Source organism: Panthera uncia, chromosome B4 (assembly GCF_023721935.1).
Source record: "Panthera uncia isolate 11264 chromosome B4, Puncia_PCG_1.0, whole genome shotgun sequence".
NCBI classification, from domain to species: Eukaryota; Metazoa; Chordata; class Mammalia; order Carnivora; family Felidae; genus Panthera; species Panthera uncia.
In genome coordinates, this window is record NC_064809.1 from 122,687,180 (window position 1) to 122,708,520 (window position 21,341).

Here is a 21,341-nt window from a genome sequence, read left to right on the forward strand (position 1 = left end):
CTGTGTCTCCCTCTCTCTCTGCCCCTCCCCCGTTCATGCTCTGTCTCTCTCTGTCCCAAAAATAAATAAGAAACGTTGAAAAAAAAATTTTTTAATAAAAAAAAAAACAAACTCAGGCTTAGTGACCTGCATTTGTACGTTTCACATTGACTTGGATATTTCCAGAGATTTAAGAATAGAATATATCCAATTGTGCATATAGGTCATTATTGCCCAGCTCTAAATATGTTCCCAGAGAAATCAAGAGTCCAGGAAGCAGAGTGTATGTCAGCTGTTAATTATATCCTCAAGTCACTTTGCCAAAAGTCGGCCACTGTGCCCTAATATCAAAATAAGAGCCTCACAGGCACATGCAAAAGGACAGAAGAGTTGGATTTTTGTGTGTATGTGATTTTTATAAAATAATTATTGGAAAGTTAATAGGAGTACTGTAGATTTCTGAACTGATTTCAGAAAAGATTTTATTTTGCCAACAGAGAGATTTTATGTAATTGCCTGATTTACAAGTCTTAGGCACTGATTGGTCACATGTACAACATCAACAAGATGACCACATCAGGTCCAACAACTAAATTACCTGTGGAAAGAGTAACAGATTACCCCGAGGGGGCCAGACCACAGGTAATTTCTAAGATACTCAGCAAGAAAAGGTTTTTATTTATTTAGATAATATCTTATATCTGATAAAATATTCTCATAGAACTTCATTTCATGTGATTCTTTCAAAAATCCTACGAGACATAAATATTTTTCAAAAACCCATGAAACTGCATTGTGATTGTCTTTGCCTGGCACACAAGGCAGTCAAGGACTACTAACGGAACATTCTGAAGATGAGCCAACTGATGCTGAGCGATGGCCTGCCCAAACACAAGAGCTCCTAATAAGTAGGGGAGCGAGGACTGGAAGCCAAGTCTCCCACATCCAAGCCAAGATTTAACCAAGCTGCTGCTTTGGCTGCTTTCTTTGGATTTTTCACTTTTGTGTTACATCAACTGGGTTGTATGGCAAGCAACAGAAACTAACTCTGGCTGACTTGGCAAAAAAGGAAGTGAATGGAAGGACGGGGGCAGTTCACAAAAAAAGCTAAAATACCTGAGCCTGAACAAGGCCAGAAACCAGGAGAGCATCAGGAACCTGGGCAGGAAAAAATAAGGGAAAGTTCCCAGCTCCATCATCAGAACCGTTAATGTGTACTTTAAAATGGGCTATCCTTGGGGCGCCTGGGTGACTCAGTGGGTTAGGTGTCCAATTTCAGCTCTGGTCATGATCTCGTGGTTTGTGGGTTTGAGCCCCAAGTCAGGCTCTGTGCTGAGCCTGGAGGCTGCTTCAGATTCCGTGTCTCCCTCTCTCTCTGCCCCTCCCCCACTCACACTGTGTGTGTGTGTGTGTGTGTGTGTGTGTGTGTGTGTGTGTCTGTCAAAAATAAATAAACATTAAAAAAATTAAAAATAAAAGAAAGAAAGAAAATAAAATGGCCCATCCTCGAATGCTATAGTCACCCTTCAGGTCCCAGGAAAGTCTGATGGGCATGTGATTCTGCTAGGCCAACCCCAGGGGGTCAGGGGGCTTTCCTGGTCAGGGGCCTCTTAATTGATATTCACAAAAGAAAGCATGGAAAGAGGGAAAATGATTTCTCAAAGAAATCAGTACCAAGGGACACCTGGTTGTCTCAGTCTGCAGAGCATGTGACTTTTGATCTGGAGGTTGTGAGTTCAAGCCCCATGTTGGGTGTGGAGCCTACTTAAAAAAAGAAAGAAAGAAATCAGTACCAAAAGAAGGGAGGTGAGGTGTTGATAGGCATAAAAGAGCGGGTGCCATGGATAAGGGAACTATATTCTTCTAACTGAAAATCAGGGTAGTTCATCTGAATATTTTCCAGAATACTGAAAAGGGGAGCGATCTTTGCACAACATCGGGGCTCCCATTCACATATTCTGCACCATTCTCTTAGTTTATGTGAATACTGCCTGCTCAGAATTGTACAGGCCATCCCCCAAATCCAGGATGTGGAGTTGTTGCCTTTTTAGGGGTCACTCAGAGTTCAATCTCAGGTACCACATTTCATGCTTAGCTACCATATTAGAAGTCAGCAGACTTCAAGGAATTGTATTCCTTGAAGAATCTATATATGACTACGCTCGATACATTCATCTTGGAAGACTCAAATACTAAACTCATTCATACTCAACGGGGAGGTTTTACAGGACATTCCCCTGACTACTATTTCTAGTACTAAATAGCACAATCAATGGCTCTTACATAATGTAAATATTTGTATGTGTGTTTAGTGTTGATGAAGCTGTATGCGACTTCAGCCTGCGTTTACTAGGGTTAGATTCAGTGACTTAGTTGGCCAATCCATAACCTGTATCCCTTTTTTAAACTTCATTGGAGTATGCTATTCATGCAATAAAAAATGTGCCCACTTTAAGTGTGTAGTTCTGAGTTTTGACAAAAGAATATGCCCCTATAACTACAACTACAAACAAGATATAAAACATTTCTGTCATTCAAAAAGAATCCTCTTAACCCTTGTAGTCAACCTCCCCCATAAAGGTAGACACTGATAAAACTTTCATTATTGTAGATCAGCTTCGCCTCTTTTAGAACTTCATATTAAATGGAACGACACTCTGTGTTCACTTTCTTCTCCAACTTCTTTTACTAAACTAGTAAGATGTTTGAGATTCATCCATGTTGTGTATGTATCAATAGTTTATATTACTGAGAAGTATCCTGTTATATGATTATACCATACTTTGTCCATGTACCTGTTGATGGACATTTGCATTGTTTCTGGTCCTAGGCTACTATGAATAAAGCTGCTGTGAACATTTGTGTACCAGTCTTTGTGTGTGCACATGTTTCCATTTCTCTTGTGTAAACACCTAGGAGTTGAATGGCTGGGTCATTATGTTAAATATGTGGTTAACTTTATAAGAAACTTGTAGTTATTTTCCAAAGTGGTTGTACTGTTTTATACTCGCCATCAATGTATGATAGTTCCAACTTGCTTTACATTTTCACCAACACTAGGTATTATCAGTCTCTTAAATTTGACCCTTTATAGAGGGTGTGAAAGTAGTATCTCATTGTGGTTCTAAGATACATTTCACGGATGATGAATGATGTTGAGCATCTTTTCACATGCAAATAGCCATTTATTTTTTTATGTGAAGTGTCCATTCAAATCTTTTGCCCCGTTTTTAAATTTGGTTGTCTTCTTATTGAATTGAAGAGCTCTCAATATATTCTGGAAACAAATCCTTTGTCAGATATATGTATGTGTTGTGAAAATTTCCCCCATCTGTGTGTGGCTTGCCTTTTTCATCTTCTTAACACTAACCTTTGAAAAAAGAGAAGTTTTTAATTTTGACGAAGTCCAAATTATAACATTTTATTTTATTTGTGGATTTAACGGTTTGTCTACAAAATCTTTAGGGATCCCAAGGTCATAAAGATTTTTTTGAATATTTTCTTCTAGAAGGTCTATAGTTTTAGGCTTAGGAATCATTTCAAGGTAATATATTTCAAGGTTCACATTTTTCCATAGGTGTATCTACTTCTAGCACCATTTACTGGAAAAAGACTATCTTTTCTCTCTTAACTGCTTTGGCAACTTTGTTGAGAATCAATTGACTATACATTTGTGGGTCTGTTTCTAAACTCTTTATTCTTTTTTTTAATTGAGGTATAATTTGCATACCATAACATTAATTTTTTAAAGTGTTTAATTCAGTGGTTTTTAGCATAAGGTTATACAACCGTCATCAGTATTTAATTCCAAAAGATTTTCATCACCTTATGAAGAAACCCCATACTCACTACCAGCTTCCCATTCCTCCCTTCCCTTAGCCTTTGACAACCACTGGACTACTTTCTGTCTCTAATCTCTGGATTTGCCAATTATGGACATTTCATATAAATCACATCATACAATGTGTGGCTTTTTTGTGTCTGACTTCTCTCAGTATAGTATATTCAAGATTTACCTATGTTGTAGCACATATCACTTTTTTAAATGTTTGTTTGAGAGAGAGAGTATGCACACAGGAGGGACAGAGAAAGAGGGAGAGAGAGAAATCCCAAGCAGGTTCTGCTCTATCAGTACAGAGCCTGATATGGGACTCTCTCCCACGAATGGTGAGATCATGACCTGAGCCGAAATCAAGAGTCGATGCTTCACCAACTGAGCCATCCAGGCGCCCCTTTACTTCTTTTTTTTTTTTTAATTGTTTTTTTTAACGTTTATTTATTTTTGAGACAGAGAGAGACAGAGCATGAACGGGGGAGGGTCAGAGAGAGAGAGACACAGAATCTGAAACAGGCTCCAGGCTCTGAGCTGTCAGCACAGAGCCCGACGCGGGGCTCAAACTCACGGACTGCGAGATCGTGACCTGAGCCGAAGTCGGCGGCTTAACCGACTGAGCCACCCAGGCGCCCCTACTTCATTTTTTTTTTTAATTGGATTCTATCCTATTCTGTTGATCTATATGTTTTCTCCTAGCCAGTACTACACAATCCTGATACTGAGGCTAAGCCTTGAAATCAGGCAGTGTTAGAGGTCCATCTTTGTTCTTCTTTTTCAAAATTGTTTTGTCTATTACAGGTCCTTTGAATTTCCATATGCTTTTTTAACTAGTTTATCAGTCTCTGCAAAACTGCCAGCTGGGATGGTGACTGGAATTATGTTGAATTGACATAATAGTGAGTCATAATAGTGAGTTAATAATAGTGAGCCTACTAGTTTGTGAACTAGGTATCTCAAATCTAATTTGTTTCAGCAATACATTTTATTTTTTATTTTAAAAACAAATTTTTTTAATGTTTATTTTTGAGAGAGAGAGAGACACAGAGTGAGAGCGGGGGAGGGGCAGAGAGACAGAGAGAGAGGGAGGTATAGAATCGGAAGCAGGCTCCAGGCTCCGAGCTGTCAGCACAGAGCCCGATGCGGGGCTTGAGCTCACGAACCGTGAGATCATGACCTGAGCTGAAGTCGGACGCCCAACTGACTGAGCCAGCCAGGTGCCCCTGTTTCAGCAATACATTTTAGTTTTTGTGTACCAGTCTTGTACTTACTTTGTGAAATTTAATCTCATTTATTTTATGTTCTTTGATGGTGTTATAGATGGTATTTTGTAAGATTTTTATTTTCTAGTATATAGAAATGTAATTGGCTTTTGAATATGCACTTTGCATGCTGAGAACTTGCTAAATTCACTTCTTAATTCTAGTAGTTTTTTTGGAATATTCCTTAGGGTTTTCTGTATCTATAATCACACTGCCTGCAAATAAAGACAGCTTTACTTCTTTTTAAAAACCTGTGTGCCTTTTATTTCTTTTTCTTGCCTTATTGCACTGACTAGGACATCCAATCAGATGTGCAATAGTAGTCTTGAGAGAGGGCATCTTTGCTTTTCTAGGCGAAGAATGTTCATCGTTTGACTCTTAAGTATGATATATGTCATACTTAAGCCATGTCAGCTGCAGCTTCTCATAGATGTCCTTTTCTGTATTGAGGAAGCTCTATTTCTAGTTTGCTGAGAACTTTTATCTAAATAGGTCCCATGTTAAATTTGGTCACATGCTGTTTCTGTATGCTGAAGTGATCATTTTTTCTCCTTTATTATGATAATGTGCTGAATTACAGTGATTGATATTTTTCTTGTTTTTAAAGTTTGTTTATTTATTTTGAGAGAGAGAGAGAGCGCGAGTTGGGGAGGGGCAGAGAGAGAGGGGGGGAGAGAGAATCCCAAGCAGGCTCAGTGCAGAGATCTCACGAAACTGTGAGATCATGTCCTAAGCCAAAATCGAGTCAGATGCTCATCCGACTGAGCCACCCAGGCGCCCCCAATATTTTTCTAATGTTAAACCAAGTTTGCAATCCTGAGATGTTTATCCCACCCCTTATTCGTGGTGTATTACTTTGCCTTACTAATACTTTACCTTGCTAGTGCTTTCTTAAGGATTTTTGCATCTATATTTTTAGAAAGAAATCATTCTGTAATTTTCTTGTAATGCCTTTGCCTGGTTTTGGTATCAGGGCAAAGCTGGCCTCATAAAATGAATTGAGAAGTATTCCCTTTTCTGCTTTCTGAGTTTACAAGAAACACCTTGCACTGTGGGCATTAGTAAACATTTTACTGGATGACGGTGGGAAAGGAAAGATCGCTTCAGGCCTGGAAGACCAATCAATTTGTCAGTCTGAAGGAGATTGAGCCATTCCCTAAGCCACGGTTACTTCCAGAGATGCTGAAATAAATTGGAAACCTACTGGGTCTCTCACGCCAGACACAGAGAGCAGAGGTTTTTGAGCACCCACCGTGTATTGGTGGAAAGTGAAGTCAGGTGCTGTGTGCCTGGGCCTCCATGGATCCTGGGAAATTCTTAGGCAAATGTGCCTGTAAAGCCATTGCTTGTTCTTATGTTCCTCCCTCCTAGTAGACTAAGAGCTTCTTGGGTGCAGGGAACATGTTCACTCATCTGTGAATCCCTGACATTAAGTACGGTACCTAGTGTATAGTAGGTGCTCAGTTATCATTGGATAAATGAGTAAGTGGAGAGAATTACTGCCCACATGAAAAACCAAGGTTACAAGTGTCTCCTGGGCTTGACCTTGCTTTTGGAGCCACATAGAATGGTCTGTGTACTAGCTTGTGGGAGTGATAACTCAGCAGATCCCTTAGAGGAAAGCTGATGATGCTTCACTCTAAACTCATGTCCTTTCTGTTTTACCAGTCATACTCCATTCTGGCGGTGGACTAGGTCACCTGAGGTGTTTAAACACCGATGCCTGAGCCCCATCTCAGAATGATTAAATCAGAATCTCCAGGAGCTGTGTGCAAGATCTTTTTTGTTTTCTTTTTAGAGCTCCCCAGGTGATTCTAAAATCAGCCACGATTTGGGAAGCACTACGGTACACTGTTGCTTTTGTTTGAGATAACTAAAAGGGCTTTTAAATGTGTCAGCTGTAAATGATTAAGAGTGCAGTATAAATGCTTATTAATGCCACATTGTAACTATACCCATGAAGATTTCCTCTCTCTCTCTCAACCGCCCCCCCCCCTCCTTGGATATCTTTTAAATAAAAGACTGCATGTCTTTTATATCTTTATGAACAGAATTTGAAAAACCCAGAACGGTTGCCAACTGAGGAGACACAAAGTTGCAAAGTTCTGGGGTGGTGGTGTTCTAGTGTGGCAAACACAGCTGCTCATAAATTACCTCAGTTCAGGCGCTGGGTCTGAGGAAGAATTTCGGGGTCATTATTCTTTATTTCATTCTCTGGTGCTTTAAAAGAAAAAATCCACACCTGTGTTCATACTGCATTTTTTTTTTAAAGCAGTTTCCACCTTATAAATTCTACTAAATATACAGTGTTATAAGACATGTGGTATAAAAAGCCAATTGTTTCTACTGGGAAACCTTAGAACTGGGTTGAAAGTAAAGTGCATGCATGTGCATTTTGGGAAAGGCATAGCTCTAAATCACTCAGGGGGTCCAGGACCCAAACATGTTTAATAATCAATGCCTTTAGTCTAAATACCTTCTCTGCACAAAATTCAAGATTGCGTGTGAGTTGGCTCCTGCCTGCCCATCCAATACCACGTGCTACCAGTCTCTTCCCCCTGGTTTTCTGTGGACCAGCAATCAGATTTGCCTGTAGCATCCAGAATATGCCATATTCTGTCACTTTTCTGGGGTTTTGTATGGGCCATTCGCCTGTCCTGGAGTGACAGCTCTGTCCTCTGTCTTGTATCTTCAGGCGTCAGTCCAGAGCTCTTCCTTAGAGTCTGTCCCGGACAACCTCTGCTCTCTCCACTTCCATGTGCCTTCTAGCATTTATCATGTCTGCTGTAATCGTTAGTTCACAGCTCCGTCTCCCCATCTGGACTCTAAGTTCCTCAAGGGCTGCGCCTGCCTTTTCATTCATGGCCACTTCCTAACGCAACGTCTGTCATGTAGAATGCACACGTGGAGGGATCTGTCAGCTGTAGGACAAATAATGTGGCCTCTTCACTTTCAGGTGCTCTTGATCAAACTACAGGATGGATAAAAGAATCTGTAAATGAACTGCTTTCTCTTTCTGAGACGGCTTTAACTCCTGGGGCTGAAAATAGCTCTAAGCCAAGCCTGAGCCCTACACTGGTGCTAAATAACAGTTATTTAAAACTGTTGCAGTGGGATTATCAGAAGAAAGAATTACCAGAGGTGAGTGATTTTTTTTTTCTTCCCTCAAGTCTTCCAATATTTTAATTCTTAAGCTAGTCTGTCTAGTGTTGCGTGTGGTTTAATGACTTTCCTGAAATCAGATGAAATGGGAGTTTGGATGTAACATTGCTTGTTTTACATTTTCATGGTATTGAGCTTCCCTTTCTATTTTTACATTTAAAATAAATATGCTAGACACTCATGACAGATGGAGCACGTCTTCAGGAACTGACAGAAAAGCTGAATCAATTGAAAATTATTGCCTGCCTGTCCCTAATTACCAACAATATGGTGGGTGCTCTTACAGAAGGCCTTCCTGAGCTTGCAAACAGGTTAAAAAGGATTTCAGCTGTTCTACTCGAAGGCATGAACAAAGAGTAAGTTCCAATTTTTATCTGCTCATCCCCGTCTTAAGGCTCTGCACGTGTTTCAGAGATGGCACATGACCCTGGACGTCTGCGTGTGATATTCAGGACTGTGCTTTAGGGAAGCTTATCTTACAACTTCTTTTTCTAGAATTTCTTTTGATATCTCTGAAGGCTTCGATGTCCTTTCATAGGGGAGGGAGAGGTCCTTTCCATGACAAGTGCCAGGGTGAGTGTCCCGTTTCCACTTGGGACGGGCATGGACAAGAGCTCTTCTTTGACAGCGCTGTGAACCAAACCCACAGAAACCAGAATTCCGAGCTCAGTGTTCAGAAGGCCCTATCAGGGAGGCTTTCCTATTCAGTTCTGACTCCGTCGTCTTTCTGCAGTGAAATGGTTACCGACTTCACTGATCCAGCCTGCTGTAAAGTCTTCAGGAGTAGTGACCTCCTGTCCTTCAGAGACACTACACAAGTCCAGGGAAGGACTTGTTTTCGCTAAATTCATTTCCCAGTGTCAAACCTTCACTGAACACTAGGATTCCATTTAGATTTTGCATTTAGATCATCCTGGTGGGAATCCTATCCAAGTCAGAAAATTCCTAGTCTTAGTCAATGATCACATGTTTTCATGGGTCTGATATGGGTCAGCTCCTCCTGCTGGTTTCCCTTTCCGGTGTTTTCAAGGCCTTACGTTCTTCCTTCCTGTCTTTGAAGGGAGATGCACCTATCCTGCTGCCCATTACTCAGAAAGCACGTAAATTACCTGATAAAATCCCAGAATATCAAGAGCCAAAAGGAGCCCGAGTGGTTACAGCATCCAGAGTTCTCAGAGAGAGAAAGATTTACCTTAGCTGCATAGTGAGGAAAGGGGAAACCAAGGCCCTGCCCTTTCTGCTGCTTCTGTGCTAAGCATCCAGGCTCATTTACTTCACATTCCAGGACCCAAGACCTGTAATGAAGAGAAACCTCCTCTGGGCTTGCAGCTGGTCTTACCTTGGCATTTCCCCATACCGGGTAACTTACTTTCCAGGAATTTTTATTTATTCGAGAACCCACAATGCTGCTCAAGTATTAATATAAAGCATATAGCAAAGTGGTTACTGAGAAGTCAGGCTTCAGGTCAGACAGACCAGAGTTTAAGTCCAAGCTCTGCTATTGACTTGTTAGGTGCCCTTGAGCAAGTTCCCAAAACACTCTGAGCCTCGTTTTCTCATTTGTAAAAAGAGATAACTGTGACTGCTTACAAATGTGAGACATTAAGATGATTCCTTGTGAAGTACTTAGGGAGGTGTCTGGCCCATGGTAAGTACTTGGACAATGTTCACTGTTAATGGTCTGTTGTCAAAGCATCTCCTGTATACATGCTTTGCCTCTCTGATCGCTTTGTTTTGTTGAATCTCCCACCTCCACCCCCGTTCTCTCACCCTTTAATTCCAACTTTGCATGTAGTTATCTTAAAGACCTTTTCTAGGGGCGACTGGGTGGCTCACTTGCTTGAGCATCCAGCCCTTGATTTCAGCTCAGGTCATGATCTCATGGTTGTGAGATTGAGCCCTGCAACAGGCCTCCATGCTGCATGTGGAGCCTGCTTGGGATTCTCTCGCTCCTTCTCCCTCTGCCCTTACCTCACTTGCATTCTCTCATGCTCTCTCTCTCTCTTAAAAAATAAAAAAACAAAGACCATTTCTGGACAGCAAGAGACCATTTTTAATGATCATTCCTCAATAGTGTGGATCCAACACATGCCCTTTCTCATTACCTCTTTTTTTTTTTTTTTTACTTTTTAAGTAACCCCCTACCAATTACTGTTTATGATTTTCTGGACTCTATGTATTTGGGATTTTTGATTGGTTACTTGAAAGTAACAGTAGGAAGGAGCTTCTTATCTTTGATCATGAGAGGTCAAGAATTTTAGGTAATTTGTCATTATGGTATTAATCTCTGAATATCTTCATTTCTTGTTTTTGATTGGTGTTATAGATGCACTGTTCAGGCATGGATAAAGGAATTGACTTTACCTCATTGTATAAGCATAGGTTTAACAACAACAAATCTATGAATAAATCCACTCAGACCCCAGTGTTTATTCTAAGGAGTAAATAGGTAATTTCTTTTCCTTTTTGATGGTCCTGCATGAAAATGAGGATGCAGACTTCTTTTCAGGGACCACACTTTTCTGAATGCTTTCCCAACTAAACACTACCTACAGAATTGAGTGCTTTAACCATTTAAAAAATCTGCTGCATACAAAGGTGGGTGTTTAGGAGAAGTTACCATATTCTAAGTTCGTGCTAATGGAAGTACTTATTGTCTGTATAAATGAAAGTGATGGACATTTGAAACAAGTTGGTATATTAAAAATAAATAAAAACTGATGAACAGAAAAAGTGTTACTGATGCAATTTTGTTTTGTTTTTTAGGACCTTTAACTTGAAGGAAGTCCTGAATTCTATCGGTGTTCAGACTTGTGTTGAGGTTAACAAGGCCCTGGTGGAGAGAGGTTTATCCATTTTAAATGCTGAGGTCCAAGCTAATCTTACAGGTCAATTTTCAAGCATTGAAGAGGAGGACAATCCTATCTGGTCCTTGATTGGTGGGTCCTCATGTTTTTATTGGTTTCTACTTCAATTCCAATTTGCTTTAACTTTATGGTTTTGACTAGTGTCAAGTGTCCGTTACGTTTTAGGCATAAACAGATTACCCATTCCTTTGGGAGAATACATATTAAAAATATAAATAAGGAATTTGTACTTTCAAAGGTTTGGGACTCACTGCTTCTTCTGCGCGTATATGTAATAGAGTGGGGGGGGGGTTGTTCTAGGGCCTTCTATCTTACTATCCAGCCAATAGATTTTTTTTTCAATATATGAAATTTATTGTCAAATCGGTTTCCATACAACACCCAGTGCTCATCCCAATAGGTGCCCTCCTCAATACCCATCACCCACCCTCCCCACCCTCCCACCCCATCAACCCTCAGTTTGTTCTCAGTTTTTAAGAGTCTCTTATGCTTTGGCTCTCTTCCACTCTAACCTCTTTTTTTTTTTCCCTTCCCCTCCCCCATGGGTTTCTGTTAAGTTTCTCAGGATCCACATAAGAGTGAAACCATATGGTATCTGTCTTTCTCTGTATGGCTTATTTCACTTAGCATCACACTCTCCAGTTCCATCCACATTGCTACAAAAGGCCATATTTCATTCTTTCTCATTGCCACGTAGTATTCCATTGTGTATATAAACCACAATTTCTTTATCCATTCATCAGTTGATGGACATTTAGGCTCTTTCCATAATTTGGCTATTGTTGAGAGTGCTGCTATAAACATTGGGGTACAAGTGCCCCTATGCATCAGTACTCCTGTATCCCTTGGGTAAATTCCTAGCCAATAGATTTTTATGGAGAAAATAACATAATGCTACCAGTAGTGTTAAAATCCTAGATCAGTGCAGCAATCCAAACCTAGCAATATGTTCACAGAAAGCAGGTACCAGTTCTTCTGTGAGCTAGGCTAAGTGAGCTGAGGCCTCTTTTTGGGGTCAGGCTTGAAAGAGACAATGAGTAAATGAGTAAAGAGGCTATGGAGCTGGCAGGCATGATTTGGGCCTTTTTTTTTTTTTTGGTACTTGATTGCCAGGCAAGTGACTATTTCAGTGTCAGATCGTGTTGGTGAGTTGGGAAAATGGAGAACGCATCAGTGAGGACTCTTTCTGTGACCTGTGACAGAAGTGAACTAGCTTGAGCAAGAAGGAAGTGTATTGTCTCATATAACCAACAAGAGCAGAGCAGGACTGGCTACCTATACAGCTCAGTCGGAGCTCAGGCTGTGTCACTGGCATTGATTTCCCCACCTCCATCCCTCCGCACTACCCCCTTCGGGCTGGCTGTCTTCACAGATAGACTCTTTCCATCCTAGCAAGACACCTTCAGCTCTAGCCTGCATCTTTCCACCTTGGAGTCCAGAGAAAAACAAGGTGTTCGCTTCCCTGTTAACTCAAAGAATGACCCCAGAAATGAGTCTCATTAGCTCTATTTGTCATGACTGTACATCATGTCATGTTCTTGAATCCGTCACGGTGGTCGGAGGGGAAGGAACTTGAGCCTGAGACGTGTGTTCATTTCCTAGAACCAGAGTGAGTCCACTTTCCTTGTAACACCTGGTCTGAGAGTAGGGAAGAGATGATTTCCCCCAAACAGAATCCAGGTGCTATGGCCATAAGGAGGGGGGAGAGGATGATGTGGGGCACAAAGCAAGTGTCTGCTACAGAGAGTGAAGAACAAAGACCAGAAGGAGGAAAAGAGCACAGAATGGGAGCATACTAACATTCTAGGACTAATTTGCAAGTTTTCAAAGTACAACACTGACTTCCCTAAGCACACAAATACTTGTTATTATTTATTTGAGGCTCTCACATAGTTTCTCTCATCCTTACCCACTAGGGACATAGAATGCTGGGATCTAGGCCCCTTAAAGCTCAAGGCTTCAACCCCTCCCCAGAAAGGAGCAGTGCTGGGGAGCAGCACCGTGGGCTACTGGGAGGTGACTGTGGACGGCAGTGACAGGCACAGCATAGCCGCAGCCACCTGTGGCTGAGCCCTTCCCCGCCAACTCGTGTCTGTCCTCACAGCCCGTGGTCTCCAGCAGAACAGCCAATACCTGGGAGATTGTGTTCCTGGGAGGAAGAGGGGCAGGCTGTCTGCAGTCTCTTCCACGTGCTGCTAGCCCCCACTGGTGTGCAGGCCTCGTGAGGGTGGGACGCATGTCTCTCCTCTGCTGTATCCCTGTACCAGGCTGGACTCAGAGATGACATTTCATAAGTACAGTTGACCCTTGAACAACACACGTTCGAACTGAGCAGGCCCCCTTGCATACAAATTTTCTTTAATAAATACAGTACAGCACTGGAAATGTATTTTCTCTCCCTTAGGATTTTCTTTTTTTATAAACTTTTTAAAAATGTTTATTTATTTTTGAGACAATGCTAGAGACAGAGTGCAAGCAGCGGAGGGGCAGACAGAGGGAGACACAGAATCCGAAGCGGGCTCCAGGCCCTGAGCTGTCAGCACAGAGCCCGACGCGGGGCTCAAACTCACAAACCGTGAGATCATGACCTGAACCGAAGTTGGACGCTTAACCGCCTGAGCCACTCAGGCACCCCTCCCTTAGGATTTTCTTAACATTTTCTATTCTCCAGCTTATTTTATTGTAAGAACAAAGTGTATAATACATATACAAAATACATGTTAGTCAACTATGTTATCAGTAAAGTTTCTGGTCAACAGTAGGCTATTAGTAGTTGGGCTTTTGGGGAGTCAAAAGTTAGATGCCTAGTTTTGACTCCATGGTGGGGGAGGGTCAGTGCCTTTCATCCCCATGTTCAAGGATCCAGTTGTTTTGTGGAAGGGGTGAGGGCACTGGGGACTGAGACTGGGTGAATGTCTCTCATGTAACCAGCTGGTTGCAGACTAGGGACTCTCCCTGAGCCAGTCTTACTCTGGAGCTCATATTCTTAACTACTCCTGGAGGGCACTCCAGTCAGAACTGGAGCCCTGCTACTGGTTGGCATGATGGCCAAAGCATCCAGGTGTCCTTTGTGCCCTTGCTTTGGATAAGGGAAGTACTTGTAGTTTCAGAAGGGAGAGGGAAGCTGGGATGCCCCAGCTGGATGGCCCCACCCCACGGTGGCCTCTTAATATCCAGTAAAGCACCTTTTTTTTCCACTCAGCTATCCCCAGTCCAACTTTCCTGCTCTTTTGCAAATGCTCTTTTGCATTTTTCATAAAAAATGAAAGCATTTTTTAACCTCAAAGTATCATCGCCTAGCAACTCAGCTGACTCACGTCAAGGTCTCTTCTTCAATCCTGGAAGCCAAGGGCACGCCTTTGGCAGGGACTTGGTTTGGCTGCTCCTAAGTGGACAGACGCTTCTGTCATTTTCGTCTTGGCCTCAAAACTGACTCGTCCATAGAGGAGACAGAGCCACTTGTCAGCATAACAACAATTTTGAAAGAGTCTTACTCTTTCAGCAATCTTTCAGGAAGGTGTTCGGACTCTATCTGTGTTGAAAACAGACCTGGGCTTCTAAGACTTAGGTCTAACAGGAAATTTATTACCCAACTGACCCTTAATTTTCTGCTTGCAGAAGAGCTGGAGTAAATTAAGCACTCAGAGGAATCCTGGGTACATAAGAAGGACCAGTCGGCCATGGATTTCCTCCCCTGTTCCCAATACCCATAGTCTGCCCTCTTTTGTTCTTGAGTGATGCGCTCTTTATTTACAATGGGATACAGCTCCCACTGTGTTCTTAGCCTTTTATAAAGATAATTAGAAAAGTTTTCTTTCAAGCCAGGTTTTTTTCAAATGTGTATGGAAACCAGATAAAAATTATTTATAGATTACCTGCCATGGAGACTATTTGCATGCTTGGAGCCATCTCCGTTTTTTTTGAAGTGATTTTCAATTATGCAAGTGATACACGAATGGTTTCTTCTTGTTGACAAATTACAGGTCAGACCAAGTCCTCTTTGATTGCCTTCGCCCACCCCGGTCTTCCCTGACTCTGTTGTTTTCAATTGGGTGTATTCACCTTTACGGAGATTTTTCATTTCATTCTCACCTCGACTCAGTTAGCATCTGTGATGTGCCTGCCATATGCCAGACCAGGGATATAAAGATCCCTCACCCTCAGAGGGCTCCCCATCTAAGAAGGGAGAGAGACACACGTTCCCAAGTAACAGTAATATAGCATGATTATCTGACAGATGTTAGGGAAAGCCATGGAAAGGAGGTAACTTTAGGCTTGGCGTTGAAGGATGCTTTGGCCTTTGGGCAGAGATGAGGAGAGAGGGAAGAGCAGTCTAGTAAGAGAAAACAGTTCTGGCTAAGACAAGGACATGGGACATTGGGACTTAGAGTTCTAGGTCAGATCCGGTTGTGATATGTGACTTTTGGGAGAAGTGTTTGGAGATAAGAGTTTCATTCATGTCATCATTGTCCATATTTGGTGGACTGTGTTCTCCTTAGCAAACTTTACTTTGTGAAGTTTCTGTTTCCACGGCCAAAGAAAGTCCTCGGGGCAGCGTGGCCTGTGGCGGGTCTGGTTGGTCTGGTATTATTTGCCTGATACTGTTGCAGCCCAATTTGTTTATGCATTCGCATCCTTTTGTAAAGTCACCTCACACGCAGATGCATCGAAGCAGTGGATTAGGAGGACAGAGAAGATGGCCAACTGGAGTGCCAGTTGGGGCAGCCACTCCTCGGTGCCTCTAGATGGTTGGTCATAGGTGGGGTAACCGTATAATTTATTGTCCAAACCAGGACGCTTTTTAGAGCACTCTTGTTAATTATGCCAGGACAACAGGTGTAAACTTTGACTGTTCTGGGAAATCCTGGAAGTGTGGTCCCCCTTGGCATGTGGTATTTTGGGTGCCCAAGTTTGCCTGACTTCTAGATCTTTCTAGAGGAACCAGAAGTTTGGATTTCTATGTGAAATCCCCTGATTTTAAATGGTTTCTGTTTTTAAAAAAACACTGTGTGGGGCCAAGCCGGCAGAGCTAGCTTACAAACTCAGCTGTTGTGTACATAACTAAAATTATGGACATTAGGTATTGAGTTTTTGTAAAAGAGGCCCCGTCTTGCTCTAAAAGTGTCCTGCATTTTTTTTGTCAGTTAGCCATTGCTGTGTGACAAGCCACTTCAAACTCCGTATTTTAAAACAACACAAATAGTTAGTGTTGCTCACAGGTCTGTGGGACAACTGAGTAGTTCATCTGGTCTTGGGGGCTCGCACAGGCGTATTCAGACAGCTATGGCTTGGCTAGGTTGCTCTGCTGGTCTTGGCTGGACTCTCTCAAGTGTGACAAGGTTGTTGGCTGTAGGTTGGTTTGGGATGGCCTCGGATGGAACAGCTGGGCTTCCTTCAATGTGGTCTCTCATGCAGCCCTGGCTTGTTCACGTGCAGTGATGGGTGGAGAGAACAGATGTGGACCATGGCTCTTGGAGCCTCTGCCTGGAACTAGCATACCAACACTTCCACCGCATTCTCTATCAGCCAGAACAATCTATAAGGCCTCCTCAGTTCCAGAGGTCTCCAGCCTTCCATGGAAGAGCTGCAAAACCAACTTGTAAAGGGCATGGATACAGGGAGGGCAAAGAATTGGGAATATTAATTGCAATTTACCTACCATAATCACTATTCTCATTTCCTTTTAAAAACTCATATTCTGTAATAAAGGGTCAGATAAAGATATTTTATTTTTCTCCAGATAAACGAATCCAACTATACATGAAAAGCCTACTTTGTCTTCCAAGTCCTCAAAAATGCATGCCTCCCGTGCCAGGAGGCCTTGCTATCATTCAGCAGGAGCTAGAAGTGCTAGGCTCTCAATATGCAAACATTGTGAATCTCAACAAGCAAGTGTATGGACCATTTTATGCAAATATACTTCGAAAGCTGCTCTTCGGTGAGGAAGCCATGGGAAAGGCTGATGCTTCATCTGCTAACTAAAGAGGAACTGACATTGGATGCGAGGTTGGAAATCTAGCACTTTGGTACCCAGTCTGTTTCCACCAGTGGCATTACAGATGTGGCACATCCTCAGTCCTGCTTGTGGTGCAGCGTTAGCCTGAATTTGTGTAATCCAGTAATATTAGCATTGCAGAAGACATGCACATCATAGAGACCCTATTCATGCATCATTTTCAAGTTCAAAAGAGATGTTTTTAATGGACAGAAAGCAATTTATAATTAATTATATTACCTATATAATACTTGTAAATGTTTTCTTAAGCATTTATATGTGGCTTGTTCATTCAACCTTTAAGGAGTTGTATTTCCTCACTTGTCACTATGAAATCTAATGATTTTTAATTTTGTTACAACTTCTTAAAAGGGTTGCAAGTCATGAGAATAACCAAGGGGACTGATGTTCTGAATAAATGATGTGACATAAGCACAATTGTATTTGAAATGTACGATTAAATTTTATTAATGTGTAACAGAAACTTACATAGTAAGTTTATAAAGCCCAGAAATGTACCAAATCACATTTTATATTACCAATTGCCAGTATTTGTCTAGAATTTAAATTTATTAAAAATATTTTAAAGCTATGTACACATTTTAGGTAAAACCTCTATTGTTCATTCAGTGAAAATATATTTTAAAAAATCCCTTCTAAAATTTTATTCTAGAGGTTGGTTTCTGCCTGTAACTTACCCTGCTCTCTGAGAGAAACAAGTTTTGCACAAATTTATTAGTGAATGTCCTTGCATTTCTCAGGCCATTGGTAAGGTTTATATAAGATGTTAATATTTTTATGTAAGGCAGGAGTGGTTTGAATTGGTTTATTTAGAATAAGAAGGGAACTTAACAGTAAACGAGATCCCCAGGAGATCCCCCATTGTCAGTGAAGTTCACATGTGAAAACGAAATAGTTGAAGTTTGGATTTTTTTAACCATATAACTTGTTAGCAAATGCCTCCTGTGCTGATTAGATTCTTACCCCGCTATGACCAAGATGCTCTTCTAAGCATCACTATCATTTGACATTCTTGAGCATTAAGTCAAAACTTTGCCAAGCTGGCACTGGTTGTCATTGGGGTTTTGGAGAAATCTGTTTGTCCGAGAATTACATACTTCTTCGAAAATGTTAAGGGAAGCACTACAGTCTGGGCAGACTCCATCTAGAAAGTACTTTATTCCCATAAAACACCTTTGGATTATTTTGTTTTCTAAGGACCCACTGAATCTTAGTAGTCTGGTAGGGAAGAGTGGGTAGGAGGTCAAAAGGAGGAAGTACTCTTTTTTACCTTACCTCCTTTTCCTCACTCTGACCTCCACCATTATGGTGTTACTTAATTAAAGTTCTAGGACATGATTGTGTGAATAAATTATCTCCAATCTTTACATGTTGGAGGGATCTGCCAAAACTTGAGGAAATTTTGAAAGTCTTTTTTTTTTTTCTCACAATGACCAATATATACATCTGCCATTCTACCCATCTAAGCAGCTGTTATGAGTAGAATTTTCCTGAAGAGCACATCACTGGTCTTACCCATTTCCCCCTGTCTTCTTCCTGTATTTCCCTTCTGCCCATGTATTCCTGTGCTTAGAAACCGTAAGGTGCTGAAAACAAATTTTTTTTTTCATTTTCTCTTAAGTCAAGGTAGTTTTCAATTGTGTTCACTTTGGAGCGTGGGTGGCAGAGGGTTCTGACGTGGAAAAGTAATGTGTAGTGTGACTTTTTGTTGCTTTCCGAGGTAAACCACATACTTAACAGGAAAACTGAGTGGTGTACTTTTTTATTATCAGATTGGAACCCAGTTGGTATTCTTGTATACTTGATTATACTGCAATTGCCAGGGGGAAAACAATGTGCAGACATTTTTAAAAATGCATTTAAAATGAAGGGCATTCTGCTGCTTTTTTTTTTTTTTCTTTCTTTCTTTTTTAAGTCCCAAGGTAAATCTCAATGTCTCAAGTCTGGATTTAGGCAACTACATTTATTAGGATTTTTAAAAGCATATCCCTTAGCATGTTGTGTTCTTTTTTTTGTTTTACTTAAATGTTTACTTCTACTTTTGAGGTTTTCTTAACATGGTCTTGTTTTGTAATGTCAATTTTATTAAACACCATATACACATTTTCATTCTTCTGCTAAAACATGTATTGTGTGCACTAGTTAAATTTTAAAACATTAAAAATTATTTGAAGATAGCCAGTGTCTCTTTGTTTTTTGTATTTTTTTATTTTTTGAGAGAGCGAGGGTGAGCGAGAGAGAATGAGTGGGGGAGGGGCAGAGAGCGAGGGGACAAAGGATCTGAAGTGGGCACTGTGCTGACAGCAGAGAACCTGACACACAGTTCAAACTCACAAACTGTGAGATCATGACCTGAGTTGAAGTCTGATACTTAACTGACTGAGCCACCCAGGTGCCCTCTTTGTTTTCTAAACCACCTTTTGGTAGCTCAGGGCTAGAATATTGCACAGTCTTTATTGTGGTTCTTCTACAATGATTGTTCTGGTGATTGTCAGAGCCTTACAGAGATCAGGTCATGTTCACTCAGTCAGTCAGGAAATACATACTGAGCATGTACTGTATGACCAGAAGTATCCTAAGTGTTGTGTGATACACAGATGACTAGATAGACACCGTCCTCAAGAAGCTTATAATCTAGGAAGAAGGACAGACTCGTGAACAAAGTATCATAAAGACAAAAACAAGTACATACAGTGCTAGAGTAAATACCATCCCATTCTATTCCATGGAGATCATTCTTGAGCTACAACAGGATGGGTCAGGAATGGCCAGGAGGCTAAGAAAGGGGAAGGCACAATAAGTCAAGTGCATGGTGAATATAGTGGGGTGGAGAAATGGCAAGCCAATGACTAGCATATGGTAGAAGAGTGGAGGTGAGGAGAGGTGAAACAAGAGAGGTAAAAAGGTTCTGGGATGTTATGCTAAAATTTTGGGGGTTTGTCCTGAAATAGATAAAGAATCAGAATCTTTTGAAATAAGAGAGGGTTGTGTTTTAGAAATTATGTATTTGGAAATTATGTTTTGGAAAGATTACCCTGGCAAAGAACACTTGCTGTTGGTGCGGGGATATTCCTCTGTGTGGAGTGTGAATACATATATGCACTCGCACGTGAACACATGGTATAAGCAATGGAAATGGACCCAGGCCTGCTGAAGCAGAAAGGGAGCTTACTGCATAGGTATTAAGGACCTCATGGAATCGTCCTAATCTGGGGAGTCAGGCTTGGAAAATGGGTAGGAACCAAGGCAATGCAAGCTGCAGGACTCTAGCCAAGCTGGATGCAGTCCTATGGCTTCAGAGATTTATTTCTCTACTGTCCTTGCTTCTTTGCCTAATTTGCTCAAGATTCAAAGTCCCAGGTATGAACAAGCTGTTAGAAGAATCTAGTCCAAGTTCCCAGGCTCTGATTTGCAGGAGATGGAAGGAGTGAATAGCTGACCCTTGGACTCCCATGGTCCCATCAAGGTCACCCAACTAGAGATTACTTCCAAATGGAAAAGAGTTGTTGAGGAGCAGAAAGAGAAAAAAAAATCCATAAAATATACATTTGTGAGGGCTTTAAAATTTGGATGTGAGAAATGTGTGTGACCACCCACCCAATCCCACATTGCCTCTGAGAATAATGCTAAAAGATGATTCAAGGAAGGGCAGCGGCATGTGAAGTCGACCATTATTGGTGTGTGTGTAGATGAACTGCCAAACGAATAGCTCCCAGATCTCAGTGGCCTCATATACCCACATTTCTCAAATTATAGTTCAAAGCAGGGGTAGGGTGGTGGGCTGGGGGAGGCGCTACTCCATTCAGTAGTAGAAGAAGCCCAACTTCCAACCGTCCTGTGACTGCTGTCCCCTAGCTCTTCAAAGTCTCCATTCCCTCAGAAGATAAGGAAAGAAAAGGATTGTTCACTTTTACTCATGGTTCATTGGCCACAACTCTATCATGCGGACTCATCTAACTGCAAGGGAGGCAAGATTATGGGTCAAGGAAGAAGAGGCTGATATGTTGGTAAGCATTAGCAATCTCTACCTCTGGTCCCTCCAGCTTTCTTAAATAAGCCCCATCAATCTTCTTTTCATGAAAATAGGTTTAAAACCATGTGCCCGTTCTGATCTTTTAATAGTAGTTCTCCAGAGTGCCATGTTGAGAGGATTTTGAAGCCAGATCCATAGTGAGCAGTAAAGAGTTCTGTGCCTGGTTGGCAAAGTATGCCATGGGTGTGGA

At 41.5% G+C, this 21,341-nt stretch overlaps 1 protein-coding gene across 1 annotated transcript in view; it reads left to right on the top strand.

Moving 5' to 3' along the window:
* The window catches only part of TCP11L2 (t-complex 11 like 2), a 40,922-nt gene extending 22,382 nt beyond the window's left edge, over window positions 1-18,540 (top strand). Inside the window, exons 7-10 of the mRNA XM_049626232.1 lie at window positions 8,030-8,214; window positions 8,410-8,591; window positions 11,002-11,174; window positions 16,843-18,540. Of these exons, the coding sequence (XP_049482189.1) occupies window positions 8,030-8,214; window positions 8,410-8,591; window positions 11,002-11,174; window positions 16,843-17,084 (782 nt within the window). The 3' untranslated portion in view covers window positions 17,085-18,540. The remainder of the gene's footprint in view (window positions 1-8,029; window positions 8,215-8,409; window positions 8,592-11,001; window positions 11,175-16,842) is intronic.
* The last annotated feature ends 2,801 nt before the right edge of the window (window positions 18,541-21,341 follow it).